Source organism: Sus scrofa, chromosome 1, assembly GCF_054392235.1.
Source record: "Sus scrofa isolate SSC_HxYL_T2T_F1_AM1 chromosome 1, Sscrofa_HxYL_maternal_Yorkshire_Landrace_v2.0, whole genome shotgun sequence".
Classification (NCBI taxonomy): domain Eukaryota; kingdom Metazoa; phylum Chordata; class Mammalia; order Artiodactyla; family Suidae; genus Sus; species Sus scrofa.
This window is the reverse complement of record NC_139383.1, coordinates 216,714,820-216,740,409: the sequence shown is the minus strand read 5'-3', so window position 1 is coordinate 216,740,409 and position 25,590 is coordinate 216,714,820. Positions and strand designations below refer to the sequence as shown.

Sequence of the window (25,590 nt, the reverse complement as noted above, 5' to 3'; positions counted from 1 at the left end):
CAACATATGGAAGTTCCCAGGCTTGGGGTTGAATCAGAGGTGCACCTGCTGGCCTATACCACAGCCACAGCAACACTGGATCCAAGTCCCATCCCCAACTTTTACCACAGCTCAAAACACCACTGGGATCTTAACCCACTGAGCAAGGCGAGAGATCATGCCCACATACTCACAGATACTAGTCAAGTTCACTACCACCGAGCCACAATGGGAACTCCCAAGGTAATTATTTTCTTTAATTAGAAAAAATTAGATTCATGTTTCAACACACTTATATAATATGCACATTTGCCAAACATTTACACACAATATAATGGTTATTTGCAGAAGTGCATCTGTCTGATTTGACTTGGGGGCTCATAACTAAATATTGTTAGTATGTCAAAGTGTATAAAATATCCATATACCTTTAGAAATCTATTTACTCAAAAGCACCAATAAGTGAAATTTAGGGTTCCATTTGTTAGCTGCAATCAAGTATACAAAGCTGACTCTTGAGCAACACGTGTTAGGGACACAGACCCCTCTATGCCATCGAAAATTGAATAAATTATAGTTGACCCTCCCATATTCCCAGTAATGCATCTGGGATTCAGCCAACTTCAAATCATGTAGTACTGGAGTTCCCTTGTGGGGCAGCAGGTTAAGGCTCCAGCTCATCACTGCAGATGTTCAAGTCACTGCTGTGGCAGAGGTTCAATCCCTAGTCCAGGAACTTCCACATGGCACAGGTGTAGAAAAAAAAAAATAAGTAATGTTACTACTGTAGTATTTACTACTGAAAAAAGTGGTGAATAAGCGGTGGACCCATGCCATTCAATGCTGCGTTGTGTTGTTCAGGGGTCAACTATGGAAAGAGAAAGAGAAAGAGAAAGAGAAAGAGGAAGGGAAAGAGAAAGAGGAAGGGAAGGGAAGGGAAGGGAAGGGAAGGGAAAGGAAAAGGAAAGGAAAAGGAAAAGGAAAAGGAAAAGGAAAAGGAAGGAAAGGAAAGGAAAGGAAAGGAAAGGAAAGGAAAGGAAAGGAAAAGGAAAAGGAAAAGGAAGGAAAGGAAAGAAAGGAAAGGAAAGGAAGGAAAGGAAGGAAAGGAAAAGAAAAGAAAAGAAAAAGAAAGGAAGGAAGGAACGAAGGAAGAAAGAAAGGAAGGAAGGAAGAAAGGAAGAAAGGAAGGAAGGAAGGAAAGAAAGGGAAAGAGAAACATTCTTTAAAAAAAAAGTCAGGTGTGAATTCTGGGGGGAAATAGAAAAAAAGTGAAAAATAATAGTAAAAATGATTCTATCAGTAACTCTCTAATGATTCCCAGCAGAGGCAATGACATTTTGGGCAGAATAATTCATCACTGAAGGTAAATTCTTCTGCAGCTGGGACAGTCCTTGGCCTATTACGTAGCAGGAGGCACTACAATCCAGGCACTTGTGACCAACAAAACCATATCCCAAGATTTCCAAACACCATGTGGAGGTGGCAGCACCCCCAGGTTCAGAACCCAGACAGGCCTTCACATCTCCCTCCATCAGTATTTCACTGTCAACTGATCAGGGAGAAGGTGTTCCTGTCAGTCAGGCTGGAGGTTGACACTCTCAAGCACCCCCAGGGTACCTCACATTTTGAGACCACCCTTTCTCTTATGGAGCCCATTAGAAGCAAATTCAGATTTCCACTGTCATTTATTCTGAAAACCAAACACTGGCATTCATTTGATTGACACCACAAAAACTCAAAGAGCAATGAACATTTAAAAAATGGAAAGACACTTTCATTATTTAATGCATGCTTTTTACAGTCACAGTCTTCAAAAGTTACATGGCTTAGACCATCTAACTTTTTAATGTAACAGGTCACGATATACTGATTAGAGAGAAACCACTGGGAGTTCAGTTTTCAAAACACAAGAGTTATACCAAGAATCCAAACCCCACATTTTAGAATACAAAATGTTCAAGTTCAATGTCTCTGAATACTAAAGTCATCATAGGACAGAAACAACCCAGAACTTATAAAAACTGATTTAGTAGAAAATAGAGCAAAATTTAAAATACAGAACTGTAGAGTTTTATTTTTAACTATAATGAAAGAATGAAAGGAAAGAAACTTCAAAGCTGGAATACTTTAACTTAAGAAAAAAGAAAATCTAACATTTTCAGAGTTAAATTTTAAACGATTATCAATATCCGAGCTGCATAATTTTTTCACTATTTCTTTAAGCAAACCCCAAAAGGTCTGCCTATTAATAAGAAAAGTCATTGTATTTCTCACTTTCAAAGACATTTAATCACCACAAATTCTTTGGTATGGTCTTTCCCAAGTTCTGACTAGAATCCTGTAAGTCTACAGAACTCACCAGGGAACACAGCACAACGCTAAATACCACAATCTATCACCAGCATTAACTGCTCCCAGCCCTAAGACTTTAATTGCAACAAGACTGCAGCTCAGACTGAAGATGGGTAAAGTCCTCTTGCAGCAGGCAGGGACAAGGACCACATATTTTCATACATGCTGGTGCATATTACAAGCTATTTGTTGCCCCAGTCACAAGCATGTCCAAGGCAGGATTTCTAAACTAGTCAGTGAAAATTCTACTCAGCACATTTTCATAAAATAAGCCCCCAATTATTTTATACCAATCCATGAAGATTAAGTGACCAAAGCACCATCAAATTTGCCACCAGCCACAACCTTCTGACAAACTTTGAGTACAAAGAAACCCTATACAGTTTTGCTAGTACAACACTAGACCATCCATTTCCAATTCATAAATGAACAATCACAGTTGAAATTGCAAAGTGAGTCAGTATTAGTGTATTGTTCCTGGTCAAGACAGTTATGCTTTTAAGAATCCCTAAAATTTTTCTTCCCTTAGAGTACACTCTTTCTGCAAAACACAAAGTAGATGATATTTAAAATAGTAATATCAGTTTGCAATGTCAAGTTGCTACATGGTCAAAAATTTGATTTCTACAGCAGGTCTTCCAGATAAAACTCAACGTTAAATCCTCTGCTGCGGTAGGTCTACTTTCCAATTACTAGAAGTAAGCATACGAGAGATATAATTAGTAATGACACTAGGACAGGAATACATGTTTCAACACACACGCAGCTCAGAACAAAGTTTTTGGCATTATATGACGGAGGACTTGAACTAAAGACTCAAAGAAAGGTTATGCAGTGTGCATGTGTGCATGTGTATATGTCTTTTTTTTTTTTAATTTAAAACTTGCCACATCAAATTATTTCTCTTAAGTTATAAGCATATTTTGATTTGTTTAAACAACTCTTTAAAGATTTCTCAGGGAAAAAAAACCACCCTGCGGCTTTCACTGTGCCTTCATTACAAATTAAGTAAAGTTGACTTTATAAAATTCATTTGGTAAAAAAGAAATCACCTTCTTAAGAAGGCTGCGATTTGACCAAATACTTTTTAAAGTTTAATAATCCTCATCATGGATTTCTCAATCAGGGATGAAAACACTAAATTCTAAAAATAGAATATACAAGGCAGTATAATTTAACTTTGACCCTTAAAAGTTTGTCCAGGATGTACTGCCAAGATATCCCAAAACCAAAATTGTAGGCAAAGCTTTAAAAACTAAAACATGAAACTATTAAATAAATACATTACTAAATGATGATCCATTTAGGATCATGATGAAGATGGAAAAATGAAAAGATGGAGTTCCCGCTATGGCAGAGTGGGTTAAGAATCCAACTACAGTGGCTCAGGTTGCTGTGGAGGCGCAGGTTCAATCCTAGCCCCAGGCAGTGATTAAAGAATCCGGCATTCCTGCAGCTATGGTGTAGGTCACAGCTAAGGCTCGGATTCAGTCCCTAGCCTAGGAACTTCCATATGCTAAGGGTGCAGCCCTAAAAAGAAGAGAGAGAGACAGAGTGAGAGAGAGAGACAGAGACAGAGAAAAGAGAAGTGGGAAAAGAAGGGAAGAGAAATGAAAAGATAATAATTACATGCCTAAGGTGTTCCCTCTGTGGCTTAGCAGTAATGAACCCAACTAATGTCCATGAGGACACGGGTTCAATCCATGGCCTTACTTAGCAAGTCAGGGATCCGGCACGGCTGTGAGCTATGGTGTTGGCTGCACACATGGCTCAGATCATTGCTGTGGTGTAGGCCAGCAGCTACAGCTCCAATTCAACCCTGGCCTTGGAACTTTCATATGCCTCCAGCTTGGCCCTAAAAATACCAAAAATAATAATCACAATAATAACTACATGCCTAAGAATCTACAGAGCAGCATGTGTGATAGCTATATGAACAATTAATTATAATAAAGTATGATTAAGCTCAAATGAGGAGCAAATTTAGGAAACTAAAGACACAGATTACATATATACATAAGAAGATGGAATTCTATAAGATTCTACTGTGTTTATTCTCAAAGGATTAGAAGAAATAGTCCAGGAGTTCCCATTGTGGCGCAGCGGAAACGAATCTGACTGGGAACTATGAGGTTGCGGGTTCGATCCCTGGCCTCACTCAGTGGGTTAAGGATCCGGCGATGCTGTGAGCTGTGGTGTAGGTCACAGATGCAGCTCGGATCTGGTCTTCGTGTGGCTCTGGCATAGGCTGGCAGCTACAGCTTTGATTAGACCCCTAGCCTGGGAACCTCCATATGCCATGGGTGTGGCCCTAAAAAGCAAAAAATAGAAAAAAAGAAAAGAAATATTCCAAAACATCCCCTTTTTAAGGAAGGGTCTTGGTTTAGGCCTGGATTCAAAGATTTTATTAGAAGTAAATTTATGATGCAGTAGTTTATAAAAACAATAAAACTGGAGTTCTCTTGTGGCAGAGCAGTCTAAGGACCATGGGTTGTCACTGCAGAGGCTCAGGTTGCTGCAGTAGTGCGGGTTTGATCCCTGGCCTGGAAACTTCCACATTCCAGGAGGACAGCCAAAAAAAACCCAGCAGCAACAATAACAACAAAACTCAATCTATTATGATATCCTGAAAACCAGTCAATTTTTTTTTTTTTTTTTGATCTTTTTGCTATTTCTTTGGGCCGCTCCCGCAGCATATGGAGGTTCCCAGGCTAGGGGTCAAATCGGAGCTGTAGTCACTGGCCTACACCAGAGCCACAGCAACGCGGGATCCGAGCAGCGTCTGCAACCTACACCACAGCTCACGGCAACGCCGGATCGTTAACCCACTGAGCAAGGCCAGGGATCGAACCTGTGACCTCATGGTTCCTAGTCGGATTCATTAACCACTGAGCCACGACGGGAACTCTCAGTCAATATTAATAAATGGTGCTTTTCTTTGGTTTCTTATAAAATACACATTTCTTTTCCTGAAAAAAAATTAACCCTAAAAACCCGGAAAGGTCCCAAATCTCATGGCAAAGCAACAAAACCAAAAAATGGAAGCAGATTTTAAGTTTGACAGGTTCCATTTTCCAAGTCATACAGGGCCCTCAATCTTCACATCAAAGTCCACTGGCAAAGTCAGGTGTAGTGAAGAGGAGGTACTGTGAATGGGTGTTGGAAAACATAAAGCTTGTAATTAAGTGCATTCGAGTATAATAAGCCACCCTGGAACAAGATAAAACATTGAGAACCCATCCAAGGTAAAGCAGCTAGACTTTACACTCCCACAGGAGTCATCGTACATGACAATGAACTATGACAAACCCCATCTTATGGGCCAAATGGTCCATGAACACAGGACACGTGGTTCCTACAAAGACAGTGTTAATGATGCACTTATGTTTTGGTTGAGCAGAGCTTTCCATCTCATAACAGGGCCTGCCAAGAGACTCATGTAAGAAGCTCAGTACAGTAGTTACGTATAAGTACATATTCAGTTTGCCTAAAAGAAAACACCCACAAGACTACAGCTAACACAAGAAAAGTTGATCCTAACCTGCACTTCCGACACTGTTCGGTCTTAACTTTCTTCCAAATCAGAAAGTGCCATGGTTTCAGAGAACTCTGGAGGAATTAAAAGGCATCTAAAGTTAACTTTTTAGGTGTTAAACGTGTTTCTTTTTATTCTTGCATTCTCATTCCTAAAAAATTTCTACACACGTCAAGATAGCATGTGGGTGTGATTTCACAAAATAAGACTGAATTTTCAGAATTGCTCAATATTTTTAAGAATAAAATTATGCTGATATCTACAGGCTCCATGCAAATTAGCAGTTCATGCTGTGGAGAAAAGGTTGGAAGATGAATTGAAAAGGTTTAACAACAGAGGTCTTCCAAGGTACTAATGAGTTTCTTAATTAAGAACCAGAAAGTAATCATAAATAATCTAATCAAAGACTGTTAGGACAAACTATATATAGCTCACCAGAATTCAAAAACAAATCATAAAGCACAAAAAAACAAAAAAACTCATATTCCCATTGAGCAACTATTTTTTCCTTTTACTTCTGTCTGTATGGACAAGACTGCCGGTTTATGCGCACACACTTGTACTTCACTAGCTTTCTCATATCCCTAGTATGTATTTATGCCCAACATATACAGATTTGCTGAACTAAAAAGTATACAATATAGTCTATGTGACAACACTTCTAACTTCTAGCCAAAGAGCTCTACATAAAACTACTTAATATCCTGGAGCACTTCTGCAGCCTCATATCTTGGTTAAAATTTTTCTTGGAGTTCCCGTCGTGGCGCAGTGGTTAACGAATCCGACTAGGAACCATGAGGTCGCGGGATCGGTCCCTGCCCTCGCTCAGTGGGTTAACGATCCGGCGTTGCCGTGAGCTGTGGTGTAGGTTGCAGACGCTGCTCGGATCCCGCGTTGCTGTGGCTCTGGCGTAGGCTGGTGGCTACAGCTCCGATTGGACCCCTAGCCTGGGAACCTCCATATGCCGTGGAAGCGGCCCAAGAGATAACAACAACAACAAAAGACAAAAAAAAAAAAAAAAAAAAAATTTCTTGATATTCTTGTCTCAGAGGTCCCCTCAGGCCACAATCTATAAATTTTACTCCAATTCCACAAGATTTACACTGAAGTAAAATCTATCGGGTACTTACCACATGGAGCTGAGTTACATAAGTATTCAGTATTACTACAAAATACTGACATGATTTGATGGGTAGAAAAGCATTTATAAGAATGCATGCATGGGAGTTCCCGTTGTGGCTTAGTGGTTAACAAATCCGACTAGGAACTGTAAGTTTTCGGGTTCGATCCCTGGCCTTTCTCAATGGGTTAAGGATCCAGTGATGCCATAAGCTGTGGTGTAGATCGCAGACGCGGCTTGGATCCCGTGTTGCCGTGGCTCTGGCATAGGCTGACCACTACAGCTCTGATTAGATCCCTAGCCTGGGAACCTCCATATGTCACAGGAGCAGCCCTAGAAAAGGCAAAAATACCAAAAAAAAAAAAAATATGCATGCATGGGAGTTCCTTTGTGGCTCAGCAGGCTGGGGATCCGTTGTTGCTGCTGCAGCATGGGTTCAATCCCTGGTCCAGGTGTTGCCATATGCTATGGGGGTGTCCCCCCCTCAAAAAAAAAGACAGACAGGATGTGTGTGTAAATATACACATGCAAAAATCTCCCACCCAGTCTTCTATAGCCAAATGAGTTTCTATGGATATAAGGAAGTTCCATTACTAGTGGGGAAAAATAATCAATATGTCTCATTTGTCACCTCAAGACACTGTGTTCATTCCAACAAAGCTAGTATCATTCAAAACATTTCTGGAATTCTGCATTTATGACTATTTCCAGAGCCAATTCATCATCTCTCTATATATAGATATATATAGAGAGAGATCTATATATATTTAGAGAGAGAGAGAGAGATACATATATACATAGAGAGAGATAAAAAGTCCCCCCCCAAAAATAATCTGGAGTTCCCCTCATAACACAATGGAAACAAACCCAACTAGGAACCATGAGATTGCAGGTTCGATCCCTGGCCTCACTCAGTGGGTTAAGGATCCGGTGTTGCCATGAGCTGTGGTGTAGGTCGAAGACGCGGTTCAGATCCCACCTTGCTGTGGCTATGGAGCAGGCCAGCAGCTATAGCTCCGATTAGACCCCTGGCCTGGGAAGCTCCATATGCAGCAGGTACGGCCCTAAAAAGACCAAAAAAAAAAAAAAAAAAAAAAAAAAAAAAATTCAATTGTGCCAATTCTTTTCTTGCCCAAAACAGAATTATCTGGCTTTATCACCTACTGTGTTCATCAGGCTTAAGTGAAAATCAAAACTTTTGTCACAGAAAATTTGTGAGCACTGAGGATACTTAGAAGAGTCAGACACAGACCATCCAAAGCCAATGTCAAGTGAAGAGCTCCAAAAATATCTTAAGCTATGACACCATCAGTGTATGACTTCTGGCATGAGTATTTTATACAGAGTAATACTTATTTGTGTCTGCTTATTTGTGGTTTTCAAGTTTCCTTAGCACACTGATTAGTATATTAATTACTTCAGTGCTTCATTAAAGTTTATGAATCCTATCAAACATTTTACTAACAAGTTCTTCAAATGTTAAAAAACTTTCTTTAATTGAGAAGGTACTAAAATGAACACCTAACTAGAATTCCTTCAAAATTCTAAGTTTATCATTTATTTCCCCTTAGTGTCTTCGAAACTGCATATGTTGTAATTACAAAATGGAACTGTAAAACAATGGTGAATTGTACAATACTTACATTTTATCTCAATACAGTTGTTTGAAGAAACAGAAGTCCTCAAAGTATCCAATTAAATAAGCTTCATTAAAAAGTTGAATTATTAGTTCCCGTTGTGGCTCGGTGGTTAATGAATCCAACTAGGAACCATGAGGTTGCAGGTTCAATCCTTGGCCTCACTCTGTGGGTTAAGGATCTGGCGTTGCCATGAGCTATGGTGTAGGTCACAGACACAGCTTGGATCCTGCGTTACTTTGGCTGTGGTGTAGGCCAGTGGCTACAACTCCAATTGGACCCCTAGCCTAAGAACCTCCATATGCCGCTGGTTCGGCCCCGGAAAAAGACCAAAAAAAAAAAATTTTGAATTATTAAAAATAAGGGAAAAGAATTATTCAAAGATCAACAAAAAGCAAAGATCACCAAAAAACAGACCAATCAGGCAGCAAACTCAATCATCCCTAATAGAGCTAAACATCTCCTTATATAGGTTAGTGCAAGCACAAAGGCCCCCATCACAGGACCTCTTCTGACCTGAAAATTCCACCAGAAGATGAAGATTAAGAAATATATATATAAATATATATAAATATATATAAATACAGGCATGCTGTATTTCATATATCTCACTCCCAACCCAATATCAGATCTGTGCAATTTTCTGAATAATAGGAAGGACTTAACACATTCTCACCAGTGGTATGACCACCTTATTATTCAAAAGCACAAAATCTGTGAAATCACCTGACTACAGAAATATATTTGGCTTTAAACAAAGTTAACCATCCTTGTCCAGATTAGGCTCAATTCACAATTTCAAAATTTTGACGGCACAATGAACCTCTTACGTATATACTGTAAGATAACATGCACATTCTAAAACACAAACATAAAAATAGGAGAATGAGATAAACAGAATTTCATGTTCTTATAGGACAACTTCTGCACACCCTTTGGGGTATTCACATCTACCCTGGAAACCACTGCTTCAATAAGCAGTTCAGAAAACTGCAACACCTAATAATATAAATAACCCTCCATGAAGTAACTACAACCTGAAAAAAACTGATAAGGAATCTGTTAATGATTATAAGAAAAATCATATGCAGGTACATTCATTCATTCAATAAACGCCTATTGAGTGTTTCCCTAACCAGGCAGTGCTATAGGTAGCAGACATTAAGTAACTAAATTTAGAAAATTTAGAAATTAAGACAGTCAAAGGTCCCTGGAGTTTGGCATCCTGGCAGAAAGGGGGAAAACAAATAATAAACTATATATAAGCAAAAAATTAAATATGTTTGCAAGTGGCAGTAAATGCTATGAAGGAAAAAAGAGCAGGATAGGTCAGAGGAAACACAGTGTAAAGACACAGCCAGGGGAGGAAAGTTGTCAGTACGTTCTCTTTGAAAGAATGACATTTTCAAAGAGACATGAATGAAATGAAAGAGGAAACCATGCCAAAATCTGGGAGAGGAGCACTGCAGGCAGAGGAAGACAATGTGCAGAGGCCTGCCAGGCCTGCGTTAGGTACAGATGTGGCACACTGAGCCAACAGCAAGGTCAGCTAATGGGAACAGAGTGAGCAGTAGAAGGAGATGATTTTGGAGCACTGAGCAAGAATTACATCTCACACCCTTTTCAGTCACAGCAAGAGTTTGGATTTCACTGCAGGTAAGATAAGATGAAAGAAGACACTGGAAGGTTTTGTGATAGAGGAAGTGTGAAAAGTAGTCTGGGTGTAGTGGGCAGGAGAGGCCAAGTGAAGAAGCAGTGAGCCAGTCAGAAGATACTGCAGATTCCAGGGAGAGGGGTGGGGGCTTCGGACCAGGGTGATGGCCAAAGGGTGGTAGGCAGGAGACAGCTCTAAGAGGACTTGACCAGTAGATGATGAGCACAGAGGAGGAGACTCTGGGGGAAACCATGGTGAACAGGGAGACGGGGGAATCACATAAATATCAGTCTCATGGCACTCATTCTGGCTGACCCCTTGCTTTTTATGGCCACAGGGGCAGCACATGGAAGTTCCCAGGCTAGGGGGCGAATCCACCATAGCCAAAGCAACAACAGATCCGAGCTGCATCTGCAACTTATGCTGCAGCTTGTGGCAACACCAGATCCTTAATCCACTTGAACGAGGCCAGAGACTGAAACCACATTCTCATGGATACTACGTCAGGTTCTTAACCAACTGTACCACAACAGGAACTCCCGATGTTTTGTTTTGTTTTTGGTTTTTTTTGGCCACCCCACAGCATACGGAGTTCCCGGGCCAGGGATCAGATCCAGCCACAGTTGAGACTTAAGCTGCAGCTGCGGCAGTGCCAGATCCTTAACCCACTGCGGCGAGCCAGGGATTGAACCTGTGTCCCAGCGCTCCCAAGATGCCACAGACTCCATTGCGCCACAGCAGGAGTATTTTCTATGTTTCTTTATCAATGTTCAACATTTCCTGTGAAAGTTCTCCATTCTCTCCATCATCACTCTCACTTAATTACTGGTTCTGACACCTTTTCAAATTTAAAATTTGGGATGTATTAAACCTTGTGGGTTTAAATGATGAAACTCTCCCACCACACAACTGTACCACAACTACTCTGAAACTTACAGACTAAAACAGGGTCACAAGGATGAAAGTGAAGCTAGATCTAAGGAAACCATAGCAACAGGAGGCTCCCTTGTCCACTAAGAGTTGGGCTCAGTGCATGTTTAATGCCTTATACTCCCATATTTTCTTCCCCATACAAATCCTTCCCTAGCCAAAATCTAACTCATATTAAAGAGTTATAAAAGGAACAAAAGACTAAAGTAAACAGACAAAAAAAAAAGAAACTAATTGGGAAGTTTCTCGCATCAACCAATACAAAGTCAAAGGTACAGATTTAACTTTTTGGTCGTTTTTGGCACCCATGAAATAATACAACAAAAAGATGTTGAATATCATACAACGTGAAACATTAACAATCTTTAAAATCTAATCTTGGTGAGTTCCCATCATGGCTCAGTGGTTAATGAATCTGACTAGGAACCATGAGGTTGTAGGTTTGATCCCTGGCCTCGCTCTGTGGGTTAAGGATCTGGTGTTGCCTTGAGCTGTGGTGTAGGTCCCAGACACAACTTGGATCTGGCATTGCTGTGGTTATGGTATAGGCCGGCGGCTATAGCTCCTATGAGACCCCTAGCCTGGGAACCTCCAGATGCCACAGGAGCGGCCCTAGAAAAGGCAAAAAGACAAAAATAAATAAATTAATTAATTTAAAAAATCTAATCTTGGTTCTAATTATTTAATGGAAAGGAGAAGGACAAAGTAATTGAGGAACTTTTGTATGGCACAGAAAATAGATGCAGAGATTAAACACACCCACATACCCCCTGTCAAATGACTTTAGTTCGGAATGGAGTCTATCTACATATGAGGCCAATCTCAGATTAAGATGTTTCTCTACAACAGAAAAGTTCTCTAGAAGGTGTGTACCTAGTCTTAAGCCTTATTATTTTTTGGAAGAAAACAATATACACTTTTTTCCTCCAGAAAACTGATGTCTTATCCTGTGGCTCTTCATCATTCTCACCTACCCATATAGAAACCATATTACATGTCAGGTAGTAGCATGAAGTATCTCCCAAGAAACTGAAAATGAGTAAAATGAGACTGCCATCTGCATTAGATCCATAAAAAGCCAAACATATGCAAAGTCACCTTAACAAGTAGCTCCCAGGACAGTTCACTAATATCTGCTTGAGAATATTAATAGCAAAGCCAGAGGAAAAGAATTTATCAGTCAGAAGGTGCAGAAAAAACAACTGGGGTCAATTTTATCAATGCTCACTCTTCCAAGCACAGCCTAGGTGAGAGGAGTCTGAAATGTTCGTTGTAAACAACAGAGGCTACTGGAAAGGTTTTCTGTACAGTAAGAGTCCTTACATCCTTCATCTCCATCTCTAATATTCTCTGTTCAAATTCCAAGCTCATAAAGCAATGAGCAGTATTTGGATTATAATTTGACTCCCTACTTATATGTGCCTGCAAAGGAGAGAATGTGCTTAGCATGCCAAAAGGAGTATGGGAGTATTCCAACTAGTACAGTGTGCAGAAATCCACATGTTCACATGGCGTGCATGCGTGCACATGGGCATGGGTGTGTCATCTCCACCCTTTCAGTCAGCGAACAAACTGATTGAGTCCATGAAGGACTGATCTCTTTCAAGGGTGTCCTGAAAATATCAGATTTCTAAACATACAAAGACCAGAGGCAATCCCCTGGACTAAGGTTATTCTTTTAAGATAATGAATATCCTCCTGCATATTAACTTTGTGTTCCTTCATGTTAGGGTCAAAGCTTCTACCTCATCTGTAAGACCTACATCACCTAACAGGGTATCATGTATATCACAGAAACGCAAACCTCTGTTTAATTACAATCTAAAATAACTCAAAAGTATGTTACACTGTGGAAAAAGAGACAACTACAAGTCCCATGCTTTCGCCAAATGTACAGCTTAATATAAAAACCTGATCATCTTAAAAAGCCATCTTTTATTTTTTACCAAATCAGTACCTGCCTAATGCCGTTTCATGCAAATCTACAGCAAGTTATTCTTCAGAGAGCAACAAACATTTACTTGCTGGCTGGTAACAGATTACTCTGGCATATCTTTATTTCAGAAATACAATCTGATGTTATTGATAAAACAACCAGTGATGCACTCAATGTTCATCCACACCATCCATACATACCTGAAACCATAAAAAAACAATGTACTAGGTATCACTGCAGTACGAAAATATACGTCAGTGTCAAATGCTTCCCCCACATGCCCCAAAATAAAATTTAAGTAAACCCTGCTTTTCTGCTTTCTCCATAAGGAAACTGAAAACATCAGTTACTGATGCTTCTATGCACACGCACACAAACACACACACACACACAATTTCATTAGCTCTACTCATGATTCATTATTGTCTTCTACACACAGAAATGTCATGTCAGTAACTGTTTGCTGTTTATGAACATAAGAAAAGCTGCAAAGACCAACGAATAAACATAAATCCTTTATGTGAAAGTATTTGCGGGGGGGGTCCACACCTGTAGCACGTGGAAGTTCCTGAGCCAGGAACAGAACCCACGCCAAGCAGCAACCCAAGCCACTGCAATGACAATGCTGGATCCTTAACCCTGTGTACCATAAGAAAACACCATCTTTTCTTCTTCTTTTTTTTTTTTTTTTTTTTTCATTTTTGGCAGCCCTGAAGCATAGAGAGCTCCAGGGCCAGGGATCAGATCCAAGTTGCAGCTGCAACCTAAACCACAGCTATGGCAATGCTAGATCTTTAACTCACTGTGCCAGGGAGTTAATCCATATCCCAGCGCTCCCAAGAAGCTGCTGATCCTGTTTCGCCACAGCAGGAACTCCAAACTTCATCTTTCAAACACATCAATGATACAACATAGCTGCCTCCAAGTTAGGTTATCTTTCATTTGCTCTAAAGTTTCTCTAATTCATCAATGAGGTATTTTAATTACAGAATTTGTCAGGTAAACTTTAAAACAAGCTCATGTTTCCAAATGTGCCATGCTGGATTTAAACACGATACTCATTTAAAACTTAAGTGGACCTGTTAGTTTGAGTTTGAGAGCAATCAATAATTTTTGGATTTAATCACTGGTGGTGTTTTTTAATTAAACAATGGAATATCTAAGAAGAAAAATGTTCTCAATAATGTTTTTTTCCTTTCCTTTTGAGGTATTTATAAAACCAAAAACAACTATTTCTAGATACTTAATTCTACCCTCCAGGGCATGAAGTGTATCTCTTATACACAACACCTAGAATGTGTTTAAACTCAATGATAATTAAGAAACATCAAAGTAAAACCAAGGTGTTCCATAAGGAGCTAAGACCCATCATCTTTTGACTACCAAATGTTCCCTGGAGTAGCACCAAGAATTTTTTACCCTAACAATAGATGTACTTTCTTAATGTAGCCTTTACTCTTCTGAGGATCAGGTAATTCTCAGGTAATTCTGAGGTTTTGTGTTTTTTTTATTTCATGACTGCACCTGTGGCATATGAAAGTTCTGGGGCCAAGGGTAGAATCTGAGCCACAGATGTGTCCTACACCACAGCTGTGGCAACGCCAGATCTTTTAACCCACTGCACCAGGCTGGAAATCGAATCCACACCTCCCCAGCAACCAGAGCTGCTTCAGTTGAATTCTTAACCCACTGAGCCACAGTGGGAAGTATAATTCTGAATTTTAAAAGTTAACTGCTTGGAGTTCCCATCATGGTTCAGCAGTAATGAACCCAACTAGTATCCATGAGGTCTTGGATTCAATCCCTGGCCTTGTTCAGTGGGTTAAGGCCATTATTAGCTCGGTGAAGGTCGCAGACACAGCTTGGATCCCACATTGCTGTGGCTGTGATGTAGGCCAGTAAGAGACCCCTAGCCTGGGAATTTCCATACACTGCAGGTGCAGCCCCAAAAAACACAAAAATAAATAAATAATAAAAGTAAACTGTTAGGGCAACAGAATAAAAAAAGACAAATGGGACTATATCAAACTTAAAAACTTCTGTACAGCAAAGAAAGTAATCAACAGTGTGAAAAAGCAACCTATTGAATTGGAGAAAATATTTACCAACTATATTTCTGACAAGAGGTTAATACTGAGAATGTATAAAGAACTGCTATAATTCAACCAGAAATCAAATAATCCAATTAAAAATGGGCAAAGGACTTAAGCAGACATTTCCCCAAAGAAAATATACAAATGGCCAACAGGCATATAAAGCGATGCTCAACATCATTAATCATCAGATAAATTCAAATCAAAACAATCAGATATAGTCTTCCATGTACTATATGATCCAGCAACTCCATTTCTGGATATATACCCAAGAGACGGGTTCTCATCATGGCTCAGCAGAAATGAATCTGACCAGTATCCTTGAGGATGTAGGTTTGATCCCTGGCCTCACTCAGTGGGTTAAGGATCAGGCGTTGCCCTGAGCTGCAGTATAGGTTAGAGATGCAGCTCAGATCACATGTCACTGCAGCTATGGTGTAGGCTGGCAACTCAAGTTCCGCTTTGACTCCTAGCCTGTGGACTTCCATATGCCATGTTGTGTGACCGTAAAAAGAGAGAAAGAAAGAAAAACTGAAAGTAGAATCTTGCCAAGTTATTTGTACATCCATATTCACTGCAGCATCATTCAAAATAGTCAAAGAAGTTAGCTCAATCCAAATGCCCATCTAAGGATGAATGAGTAAAGAAAATGTGGCATATACATACAATGAAATATTATTCATCTTAAAAAAAAGGAAATCCTGTCATGTGCTACAACATGGGTTAAACTCAAGGACATTATGCTAAGTGAAATAATCCATTCACATTAGGACAAATACTGCATGATTCCATATTTATGAAGTACTTAAAATAGTCAAATTTGGAGTTCCCATCATGACTCAGTGGTTAATGAATCCCCGACTAGGAACCATGAGGTTGCGAGTTCGATCCCTGGCCTCGCTCAGTGGGTTAAGGATCTGGCGTTGCCATGAGCTGTGGCGTAGGTCACAGACACAGCTCAGATCTGGCATTGCTGTGGCTCTGGCGTAGGTCAGCAGCTATAGCTCCAATTAGACCCCTAGCCTGGGAACCTCCATATGCCACAGGTGTGGCCCTAAAAAGACAAAAGACAAAAAAGAAGAAGAGGAAGAAAAATAAGACAATCCACAGAATGGGAGAAAATATTTGCAAATCTTTTATCTAGTAAAGGACCTGTGCCCAGAATATATAAAGAGCTCTTACAACTCAACAACAATAAAAAGACAAATAATCTAAGTGAAAAATGGATAAAGGATTTAACTTTTTGCTATACAGATTTCTAAATGGCCAATAAGCTTATGAAATGATGTTCAACATCAGTAATCATCAAGGGGAGTCAAATCAAAATCACTTTACACACACTAAAGTACACACTTTACACACACTAAGTTGTTAAAATTAAAAGATGAATTGTAACAAGTTTGGAGAGGATGTGAAGAGCTCAGAAAACTTACAGATTGTTAGAAGCAATGAAAAATGTGCAGCTGCTTTGGAAAACAACTTGGCACAACTTGGCAGTTCCTCACAAAGTTAAAGACAGAACTGCCACATGACCCACTTGACTCAGTAATTCCACCCTAGGTATATACCTAAAAAAATGAAAATAGAACATGTGTACATAAATATTCTCAGCAGCACTATTTATAATAACAAAAGAGTAGAAACAACCCAAATTGTCCATCACTGGATGAATAAATAAAGATGCTATGGCCATACATGGAATGTTATACTTGTACCTTTTTTTTGGGATGGGGGTCTTTTTAGGGCTGCACCTGTGGCCTATGGAGGTTTCCAGGATAAGGTTCTAATCAGAGCCACAGACACTGGCCTGCACCACAGCAACACCAGATCCAAGGTGCGTCTGCAACTTAAACCACAGCTCATGGCAACGCCAAATCCTTAACCCCCTGAGCAAGGCCAGGGATCAAACCTGTGTCCTCATGGACACTAGTCAGATTTGTTTCCGCTGAGCCACGACAGAAACTCCCCTCTCTTGCACGTTTTAAATGTGTGAATTGTTAGGTATGTGAATTATATCTCAATACAGCTATTAAAGATAGTGAACTGCTATGATTATACAGACCTATCACATGAAATATAAAGTGTTCCAATTGGAAAGAAATTTCAAATTACAAAACTCACTTATTTTACAAACAATGAAACAGAGGCTCTCAGACCTCAGCAGACCAGCATGGGACCTGCCTCTAAACCCAGTTCCATAGCTGTTCTTACTCTGGAGTGGACAGTGGTGCAACTACTTTCCAAGGCGCGGTCAGCCAGCTGGGATACTGACGGGATGAAGAATAGGTGCAGGATTCCTTTAGTGTAGCTCCTGCCATGCATTCTTTTTCTTGAATTACCACATGCCACTGATCTATTCTCTAGGGTTTGTTTTTATTGTTTTCATTTTTGGGGAGAGTGGTGGCTAAAATTATAACCTTGAAAGTCCCTCCTTTCTCATCTACTTCTCCCAACACAAATCATAATGAATGGGAACAGGAATATTAGAAGGGAGAACATTAACACGCCCTGGCCTTGTCTACGGGAAAGCCACCAGGTCACCTCAGATAATCGAAGTAGATTTATCTTACCATCTACACAGAGCTTCCACTCACTGGCCAAGGGACTAGGACATGGCCCTAGGCTGGCTGGGCACTTACTGTCAATTACTGAATGAATATACATTTCCCTGGAGAACATCCCACCTGAAGAAAGGAGTGTAGAAATCTCTCCTCCTGAAACAAAGATACTTAACCCATTAATACATTCACAAGCTGCCATGAAAAGCTTATGAGAAAAAGTTTCAAATACAATTATTAAAAAGCTATTTAGCCTTGGCTAAAAAAGGCAAGGTCAAGTTAAAATTAAAAACTACTTCACAGTAGTTCCCCTGGTGGCACATCGGTTTAAGGATCTAGCATTGTCATGCAGTGGCTCAGGTCACTGATATGGGGCAAGATCAACTCCTGCCCTCAGAACTTCCGTTTGCCATGGGTACAGACCCCTCCTCCCCAAAAAAATCATTTTACAAGGAATGGTAACAAATCATTCATATGTTTGCAAAGTATTGGGGAATCCCAAAAGAGTTTAGTCAACTGAAAAAAGTTATTTTAAGTGAGAAAGACAAAAATATTTAGTCTTTGGCCTTAACAACAAAGATTTTCCTACTCAAAAAAAAAAAATAAAACGAACTTACAGGTAAAGAGAGATGAACGTATTATAATTTACCACCTCTTATCAAATGTTTTGAGATTTCTTCAAAAGTAATTCAATGAATGTTTAAGATGTTGAATAATATTTTCCAATCCAAAATCTGCAAATATTGGTTTTTACTATGACTTGCAAATAATCCAATGCTCATCTTTTTCTCCCTTTGCACTGAGGCAACAAGGCAAATGCATTTTTAAAGAATCTAGTGATAACACTAGACTATGCTAGAGGGAAATCAAAATGGGAAAATAGCAGCAGAGGAAAACAAATAGGCTACATTGTTTTACATGGATTTTAAAGCAAATGACATCTACGAACTATCTTTTAATTCTTTTCTAGATATGGAAGAATTAAGATAAGCTGCGAATAGCTCCATTCACTACATGACTCGGTGTGCATAAAAAATAGTTACAACGCATGGAAGTCAGCGGAAATAGCACTTGTGTACTCAGAAAGATTAAAAAATGAAAATAAGACTTTTCCTTGCTGTCCAACATACTTGATTCTCCCCTCAAATAAAGTTTAGCCGAAAACAATGTGACTGACTTCAGCTCTGCATAGGCAAATCTTGGCAGCCCTCAACTCTGTCTATCTCCTTGGCCTGTTAAGCAAAATTCCTTCACAAACTATTGGTCTCTGCAATAACTCCTCCAAAGCTCATTACTGCCAGAGTCGGCCTATCCCCCATGTTGTGCATTTATCCCCGGGATGCATATCAACATGTGGCACATGTCCTTGACATGCACAGAAGGGCTGCACCCCGGGACAGCAGCACGCACGACAATAGTGTCGACTCTCACTTCTTTATGGTTGCTGGGATGTAACCGAGAAATCTAATAACTGTGACAGTGGGGCCTTTCGGTTTTTCCTTGCCTTTCCAGACAGTGAAGCTGCACAGACACTAATGAAAGGTTAAATGAATAGGAATGGTTGACAAGAGGTACAATAAAGAAGGAGCTTGGTAATCCACAGACACTGAGCAGAGATCCTTGGCTCAAGCAGAGAAAGGACAGCACATCGTCGAGTCACAATATTTAAAACAGCTTGCTATACACAGAGGCTTTTGTGTCTGGGTACACGTCTGGATTTGGACTGCAAAAAAAAAGATACTGAAAAGGAATTTCAGCATGGGGCACTTTGGCAAATGTAAGGTCATAATAAGAGAAAAATGTTTTGTGTGGGTTGTTACATCTTTGTACTAAACACAAAAAAAGCAGACTATGAACTCATGAACCACAAGTTCCAAGACAATACTGTACATTTTGACAACTATTAAATACTGTATCCAGAGGGCCAGCTTCATGTGATTCTCACTGGTAAGATACATATGCAGTGACTCAGTTAGCAATTCCACATTCTGCCTTCCCTGCAGAAGAATTCCTGACACTCATCTTAGAGGTCTACAGTCAAGTCCTAGACTTCAGTGATTTGTTCCAAATATACCACCAAAACTCTCAAGCCACCTTCTAGGCATTGCAAAACTTCCCAGCAGTTTTGGAAGGAAACTGAATTTAACATGTTAGCAATGTGTAAAGTCCTAGGCAAACTTTTTTTGATAATTTTAAATGACTGTAACAGTGAAATGTCAACTAGAATTCTTAATTATTGAATTTTTTTTTTCTTTTTGCAATGCCTTACTCACTGCATCTAAAGGGAAGGGTATTTTCCTTGGGGAAATGATTTTAAATTGTAAAAGTAGCAACATTTAAATCACCAAGAAAAAAATGCTCCAGAATGTCAAGGGAAAAATAAAGCAAAAAAAAAAAAAAAAAAAAAAAAGACATTGTTGGGAGATTTTTTTAAATGCAAAAAGTTATGACTCTACTATCACAAAATATTAAAAATGATATATCTGTAAAATTGTTCCTATGCATATGCACAAGTTAGAATGTAGCTTCACAATAAATGGTAAAAGCATACTGAGAACATGTTTTAAAACAAGGGAGCCTCTTTGAACAGCCAAATTAAATTATAGCTGAACTCTTGAGTGTACTGAGGGTTCTAATAAGCAACAAATAAAAGACTTTTATTGGCTAGCAACATAATGAGAGCTACTATGCAGGAGATTTAAAAAAGACAAATCTGAGTAGTTTATCTCACCGGATTATATTATTTACTTAAATGGTAAATAAGTTTGTCCAAAGTAATGCTATTAAAAACTAACATATAAATACTAAAGAGCAATTATGATCAATGACCCTTTAAACTTACAAATTTTAGTGGAAAATGTGAAATTAAACAAATATTGAATTTAATACCACTTAAGCTCTATTTCTTTACATTTAACTAATTTATTGATTCCTAATAGATCAGCTTTATAAATGGCTTACTATTTATGCTCATATCATGAAGCATTTATTTTAAAGATGTTTTCTCTCCAGAGTATGGCAGTTGTGTGGAGAACTACTTCAGAAAGGAGTCTGTCCTGAGTGAACAGAAATTAGGTATATCCCCCCTCTCAATGAGTTGGAGGAAGTTAATTTTAATTGAACTTTGAAGCTTGGCCTCTTTAACAGAACTCCATCAGCTGACAAAAATACAAACAACACTCGGCAAACCAAAACAAATTTAAAATGCACTTGGGTGCTTTCTGCTTGATCTTCAGATCATCTGAAAGGTAGAACCCTAGAAATCTTAGCTATTTGTTCTTGTAGAAAGTTCTGCTGCTTCTACCACAGCTGGAAAAAAAGAAAATACAATAGCACCTCCAAGCCTAAACACTGAGCCAGAATTCATTATCTACTCTTTTCCGCAACATTCTGATTGCCAGAGTAATTTTTTTCAAAACCTTAAGTATATCTAATAAAATCATGAAGCTCCCTCTAGCTCTTCAGAGAGGAGTTTACTAACCAATGATCCTATCTAATTCCCATCCAACAGGAAAGATGTGAGGAGGCTGTCTCCCTTTCACAAGAAATGTTTTTCAACTGTGTCTTGTAAGGATGTAGATGGTAAATGAGACCAGCTGCAGAGGAATTCAGAAAGCACTGCTCCTTATGTCCAAGATGAGTTAACAATCTATTAATTGCTTCGAACCTAAGCTTTATATAAAAATTCTACAGTGAAACTTTAACCTGTTTAAAATACGCATGCATTCCCAACTTAGATTTACCCATCCTGCTAAAAATTAATTTTAATCTCAAAAAACTAACAACATGTGTGATTATCTACAGAAATTCCAGCTTGTGATCTGGTCTCAGTTCTAAAAACCTGCATTTAAATTCAGGATCTTGAAAATTTAAAAAAAACCAAAAAACAAAAAAAAAAAAACACATTGTATTAAGTGTCATCTGTGGAGTTTGCATAAGGAGTTTACGTAAAAGATGCTGATGGTAATATGTAGAAAACACATCCATGTACCATAATATTTATACACACCAATGGTAATAACTTTTATTGTTTAATCTTTTTGGCTATTCAGTATTGGATATTTTGGGATTTCAGTTATTTAGAAGACTATAAATAACCTCGTCCAAGTATGCCATTGATATTTAGTCTACCTTACAACAGCCATAAAAGACGGTCGACTGGCAAGTCATTTCAAACAAATGAATATGAAAAATGCTAAATCGAACTCCTCCTACTTACTAGGACCATCTTTCAAATACTCAAGAAACATTTAAAATGAAAAGCCTTAACCCTAAAATTTAAACTAAAAGGAACCACTACCTTCAAGTCATCACCTATTTTGGACTTCCTTAATATAAGAAATATCCCTAGGAACAACAACAAAAAGAAAAGCTCCCCCCTCCACCTCCCGCCCTTTTTTGAGCCAGTGTCCAATTTCTTCTTTTCTGAACAGCTGTATTATCCAACTTAAGTTGCTCTGCTAATTTCAGTCCCACAAGGACTAACTTGGAAGGCAAAAAAATACAAGAAAAGATCAATTTGCTGGGAAAGATCAAATGAGAAAACTGTGGGGACAGCACCAGGTCAGCGTGTGGAGAACTAAGCAGACCTGTTCTTCATTAACTGCGGTTCTCTGGGGATGTCACACACTACCTGTCCGTGGGCTTTATTGAACCGCCTAACCCGCCTCTCTGTTCCATTCTTCTGGGCCCAAGTGAATCATATCCTGCTGCTGACAAGTTAGCAGGGGACTGCGGCTGCAACATGAAAGTACTTTTCTTTCTTGTCTAAATCAGGCAGATTTTTGAAAAGACGACACAGCATTGACTCGTGACATGGCAAGATGAAACGAGAGGTCTGGGCCGGTCTTGGAGCTGTGCAGATAAAAGTAATCAAATGACACTCCTGGAATGCAAATTGGCATTCTTGACTGCAGCAATTGCACAACCATGAAACATCCCTGACAGCAAGCAAGATTAGGACAAAATGTTATGTAAAGCACTGAACTCAAAAACTCTCACTTGAAAATTCAAACTGTAACACTTACATTTTAATATAGCAATAGTCAGCTCTGCTTTTGTCTGCTGCTTTTTGTAATCACATATCCCTGCCTGACAGATATCTTACATTTCAGGTCGAAGGAAAAAAGTCATGTATTGGGAATGTATGCCAGCTATTAATATTTTCTTCCTATTTACTTTTTTAAAATCACGTGAGGTTGGTTTTTTCCCCCAAAGTTTTACAAGCAAACAAGTTAACCTAATATTCTGGGGGTGAGGGGAGGGGGGAACACAGCTTGATACTATTCTCACATGATATTCAAACTGAGTTCACGGTCAGGTTCAGAATCACTTCCCTCAGGTGAATATACTCCCATACTTTGGTAAAGTGATGAGCAATCTAGATTTTAAATACTCTGTCCGGAACGAGAAGAGAAGAGCAGCTACAGTTAAGAACTTCATTAAGTCTGAAGGGTTTAAATTAAGCAGCTACAAACATAACATAAAACACAGATACCCTATAAGAGTTCACAAGGGATTTTTGGGTGATTCTAAAGGGTAAAGGAAGTTCCATTAACTTGTACAGGGTCTCACTCCTCCTGAGTACAGTCTGCAGATCAGATATACTAAGTAACAGTGCCAGAAATAAATTCCGCCACTTAAAGAATGTATGTGTGCAGAGTAATATCTGAAACTGCAAAATACCAAGCAGTGGGTGACAAATGTGCTTAGCCACTGTTCAAAGTGATTAGTATTTGGGAATAGATGTGTAGATAAATAGTATCTAGGCCAGGAGGAAAGGAAAGAAAAAGAATACCTACAACTGGCTTTTACACTCTTCTTGTGTAAAATGCCGCTAGAAGAAAAACTCAAGTGCTAAACAGATATTTAATATTTTGTTATGACGCCTCCACTTAAACACAGGTTCCAACCACTGCAACTGTCCATGAAGTACATTAAAAAATAAAACAGGCCACTTTCTGCCACTTTAATCCTGGGTACATAGGATTATTCTATGATGTCTTTTGTACATCACTTTTACAACAGCTTGACTCTAGGGTAAATGGGAACCACCATAAATCGCACGCTGCTTTCAAAACCACTTTAATTTCTGTCAGCGTTACTGTAACCACAGTCTTGGGCTCACTTTTTTTTTTTTTTTTTTTTTTTTTTTGTGCCTGCATTTGACAGTCGCATCTCCTACACTCCAGTCGTGACTTTGATCACTGAAACAAGAGATGTCACATTAGGGGGAAGGGAAAAGAAAAAGAATGCCAACCCGCTATCTGCCTTTTTCTTACACAGTCCAACTACATGCGGAACACAGTATATCAGATCCCCAAGTGGGGTAACAATGGCAGCAAACGGTGGAAGCAAACTAAAAGGAGGGGAGTGGTCCAGCCCTATTTCTAACAAATCATTTCCCCGAAAGCGGACAGAACGAGCGCTCAGCACCAGGCGAACTAATTGGCCGCTGCCTCGCTGCAGAGAAGCCGCTTCGGGCACAGGGGCTGTGCCGGAATCTCGCTTCGCAACGCCTTCCCATCTCCTCCACCACTTGCACTTGGAACTTTTTTTTTTTTTTAATTTAATCTCAGCTTCACTTTACAGGGAATTTCACCTCAGCTTTTTTTTCTTGTTTTTATTTTAATCCTGCCCCCTCCCAGGGCCCCAAATGCCACCTTGAAGTCAACGTGTAAGTAACACAAATTGGCTCCTGCCGAACTGCACCACAAAATCTCTCTTTAAGGTTGATTTTCCTGCCCAGCGTTTTGCATATTCTTCAAAAACCTCCAGGAGCACTTCCTAAATTTTCTTCATTTACAAAGGAAGGGTTCCCGAATGGGAGGGCGAGGAGGTGGGGGAAGGCAGAGGTGCTGGGGGCTCTATGGCTGTGTCCTCCCCGCGCAGCGCACCAGCGCGCCCCGGCGCCCACGCCCAGTCGCCGGTCCCGCACTCGCGGGCAAGTTTTAAAAGTTACCGTGGGTCTAAATCGCGTTCCTCTCCGCCCCAAGCTCCTTCCAGCGCTCCATCAGCCCCCGCCTTCCTCCCGGCCCGTCCCAACTCCCTGGAGCCGCCCGCTCGCCTGCCGCTCACCTTGCCCCCCGACCGCGAGAGGAGCGACCTTCCCGAGCCCCCCGAGCCCGCACGCACACACGCCCTCCCACCTGGAGTTCTCCTGCGCCACTCGGGCCAAGTTGAGGGGCGATTTCGAGAGCACAGCAGGGGCCCGGGTGGACTGGGGCTATCCGCTCCCGCCCGCCCTACCCAGCGCCCCCCTCCACCTCCCGCCACTGGACTGGAGGAAAACACGGCCCCCGGGCGGCCCCAGAGGCGCAAGGGCGAGGGGCTCCTTTCTTCCGAAGTCTAGAATAAAAAGGAAAGGAGGGTGGAAACTTCTTACCATCTCGGCATGCTGGTTGTCAAGTGCAGCCCCCGCCTCTTGGTCTCCTCTTAGCGGCCGCGCCTGGACCAGCCCCTCGGCCGCCTCTCGCTCCTTCTGTCTCGGCCTTTCTTTCCCTCCCCCTCCCGATTTCCTCCGGGCGGCCGCTCTCGCCGCCTCCGCCTCTCTCCGCCCGCCCGCCCGCGCGCGCCCTCGCCGCGGCCCCTCTGCGCTCAGGTGACTGATTTACACCCGCGCCCAGGGTCGCCCTCGCTCCCCAAGTCGGAGCCTACTGAGTTCCCCCGGCTCCTCGGGACAAAAAAAAAAAAGGAACGGATTGTCCAGGGAGGAGGCTGTTGGGGGGGGTGGGAGGGGGGACCGGCGGGCGAGGTGACCTCGGGCGGATTTGCAAGCCCCACAAGTTTCTCCTTTC

The 25,590-nt window shown here is 40.4% G+C and overlaps 1 protein-coding gene and 1 long non-coding RNA gene across 38 annotated transcripts in view; both read right to left on the bottom strand.

Annotated features, from left to right (window-relative positions):
* The window catches only part of BNC2 (basonuclin zinc finger protein 2), a 448,897-nt gene extending 423,594 nt beyond the window's left edge, over positions 1–25,303 (bottom strand). For 25 of the 37 annotated variants that reach the window (XM_084984833.1, XM_084984694.1, XM_084984850.1 and 22 more), the window contains exon 1: positions 25,179–25,303. Coding sequence is in view for 7 of the 37 variants with exons in the window: in XM_021063323.2 (XP_020918982.1) it covers positions 25,179–25,181 (3 nt within the window). In the remaining 30 variants the exon portion in view is untranslated. Of the gene's footprint in view, positions 1–24,942 lie in introns of all 37 variants that reach the window. The other 12 variants (XM_084984717.1, XM_013993540.3, XM_084984809.1 and 9 more) reach the window with 2 other exon arrangements.
* LOC146407010 (uncharacterized) lies at positions 1,732–5,940 on the bottom strand. The gene is made up of 2 exons (XR_014821258.1): positions 5,190–5,940; positions 1,732–4,479 (listed from the first exon to the last, which is right to left on the bottom strand). It is a non-coding gene; the product is annotated as an uncharacterized LOC146407010 (long non-coding RNA).
* Positions 25,304–25,590: the final 287 nt, after the last annotated feature.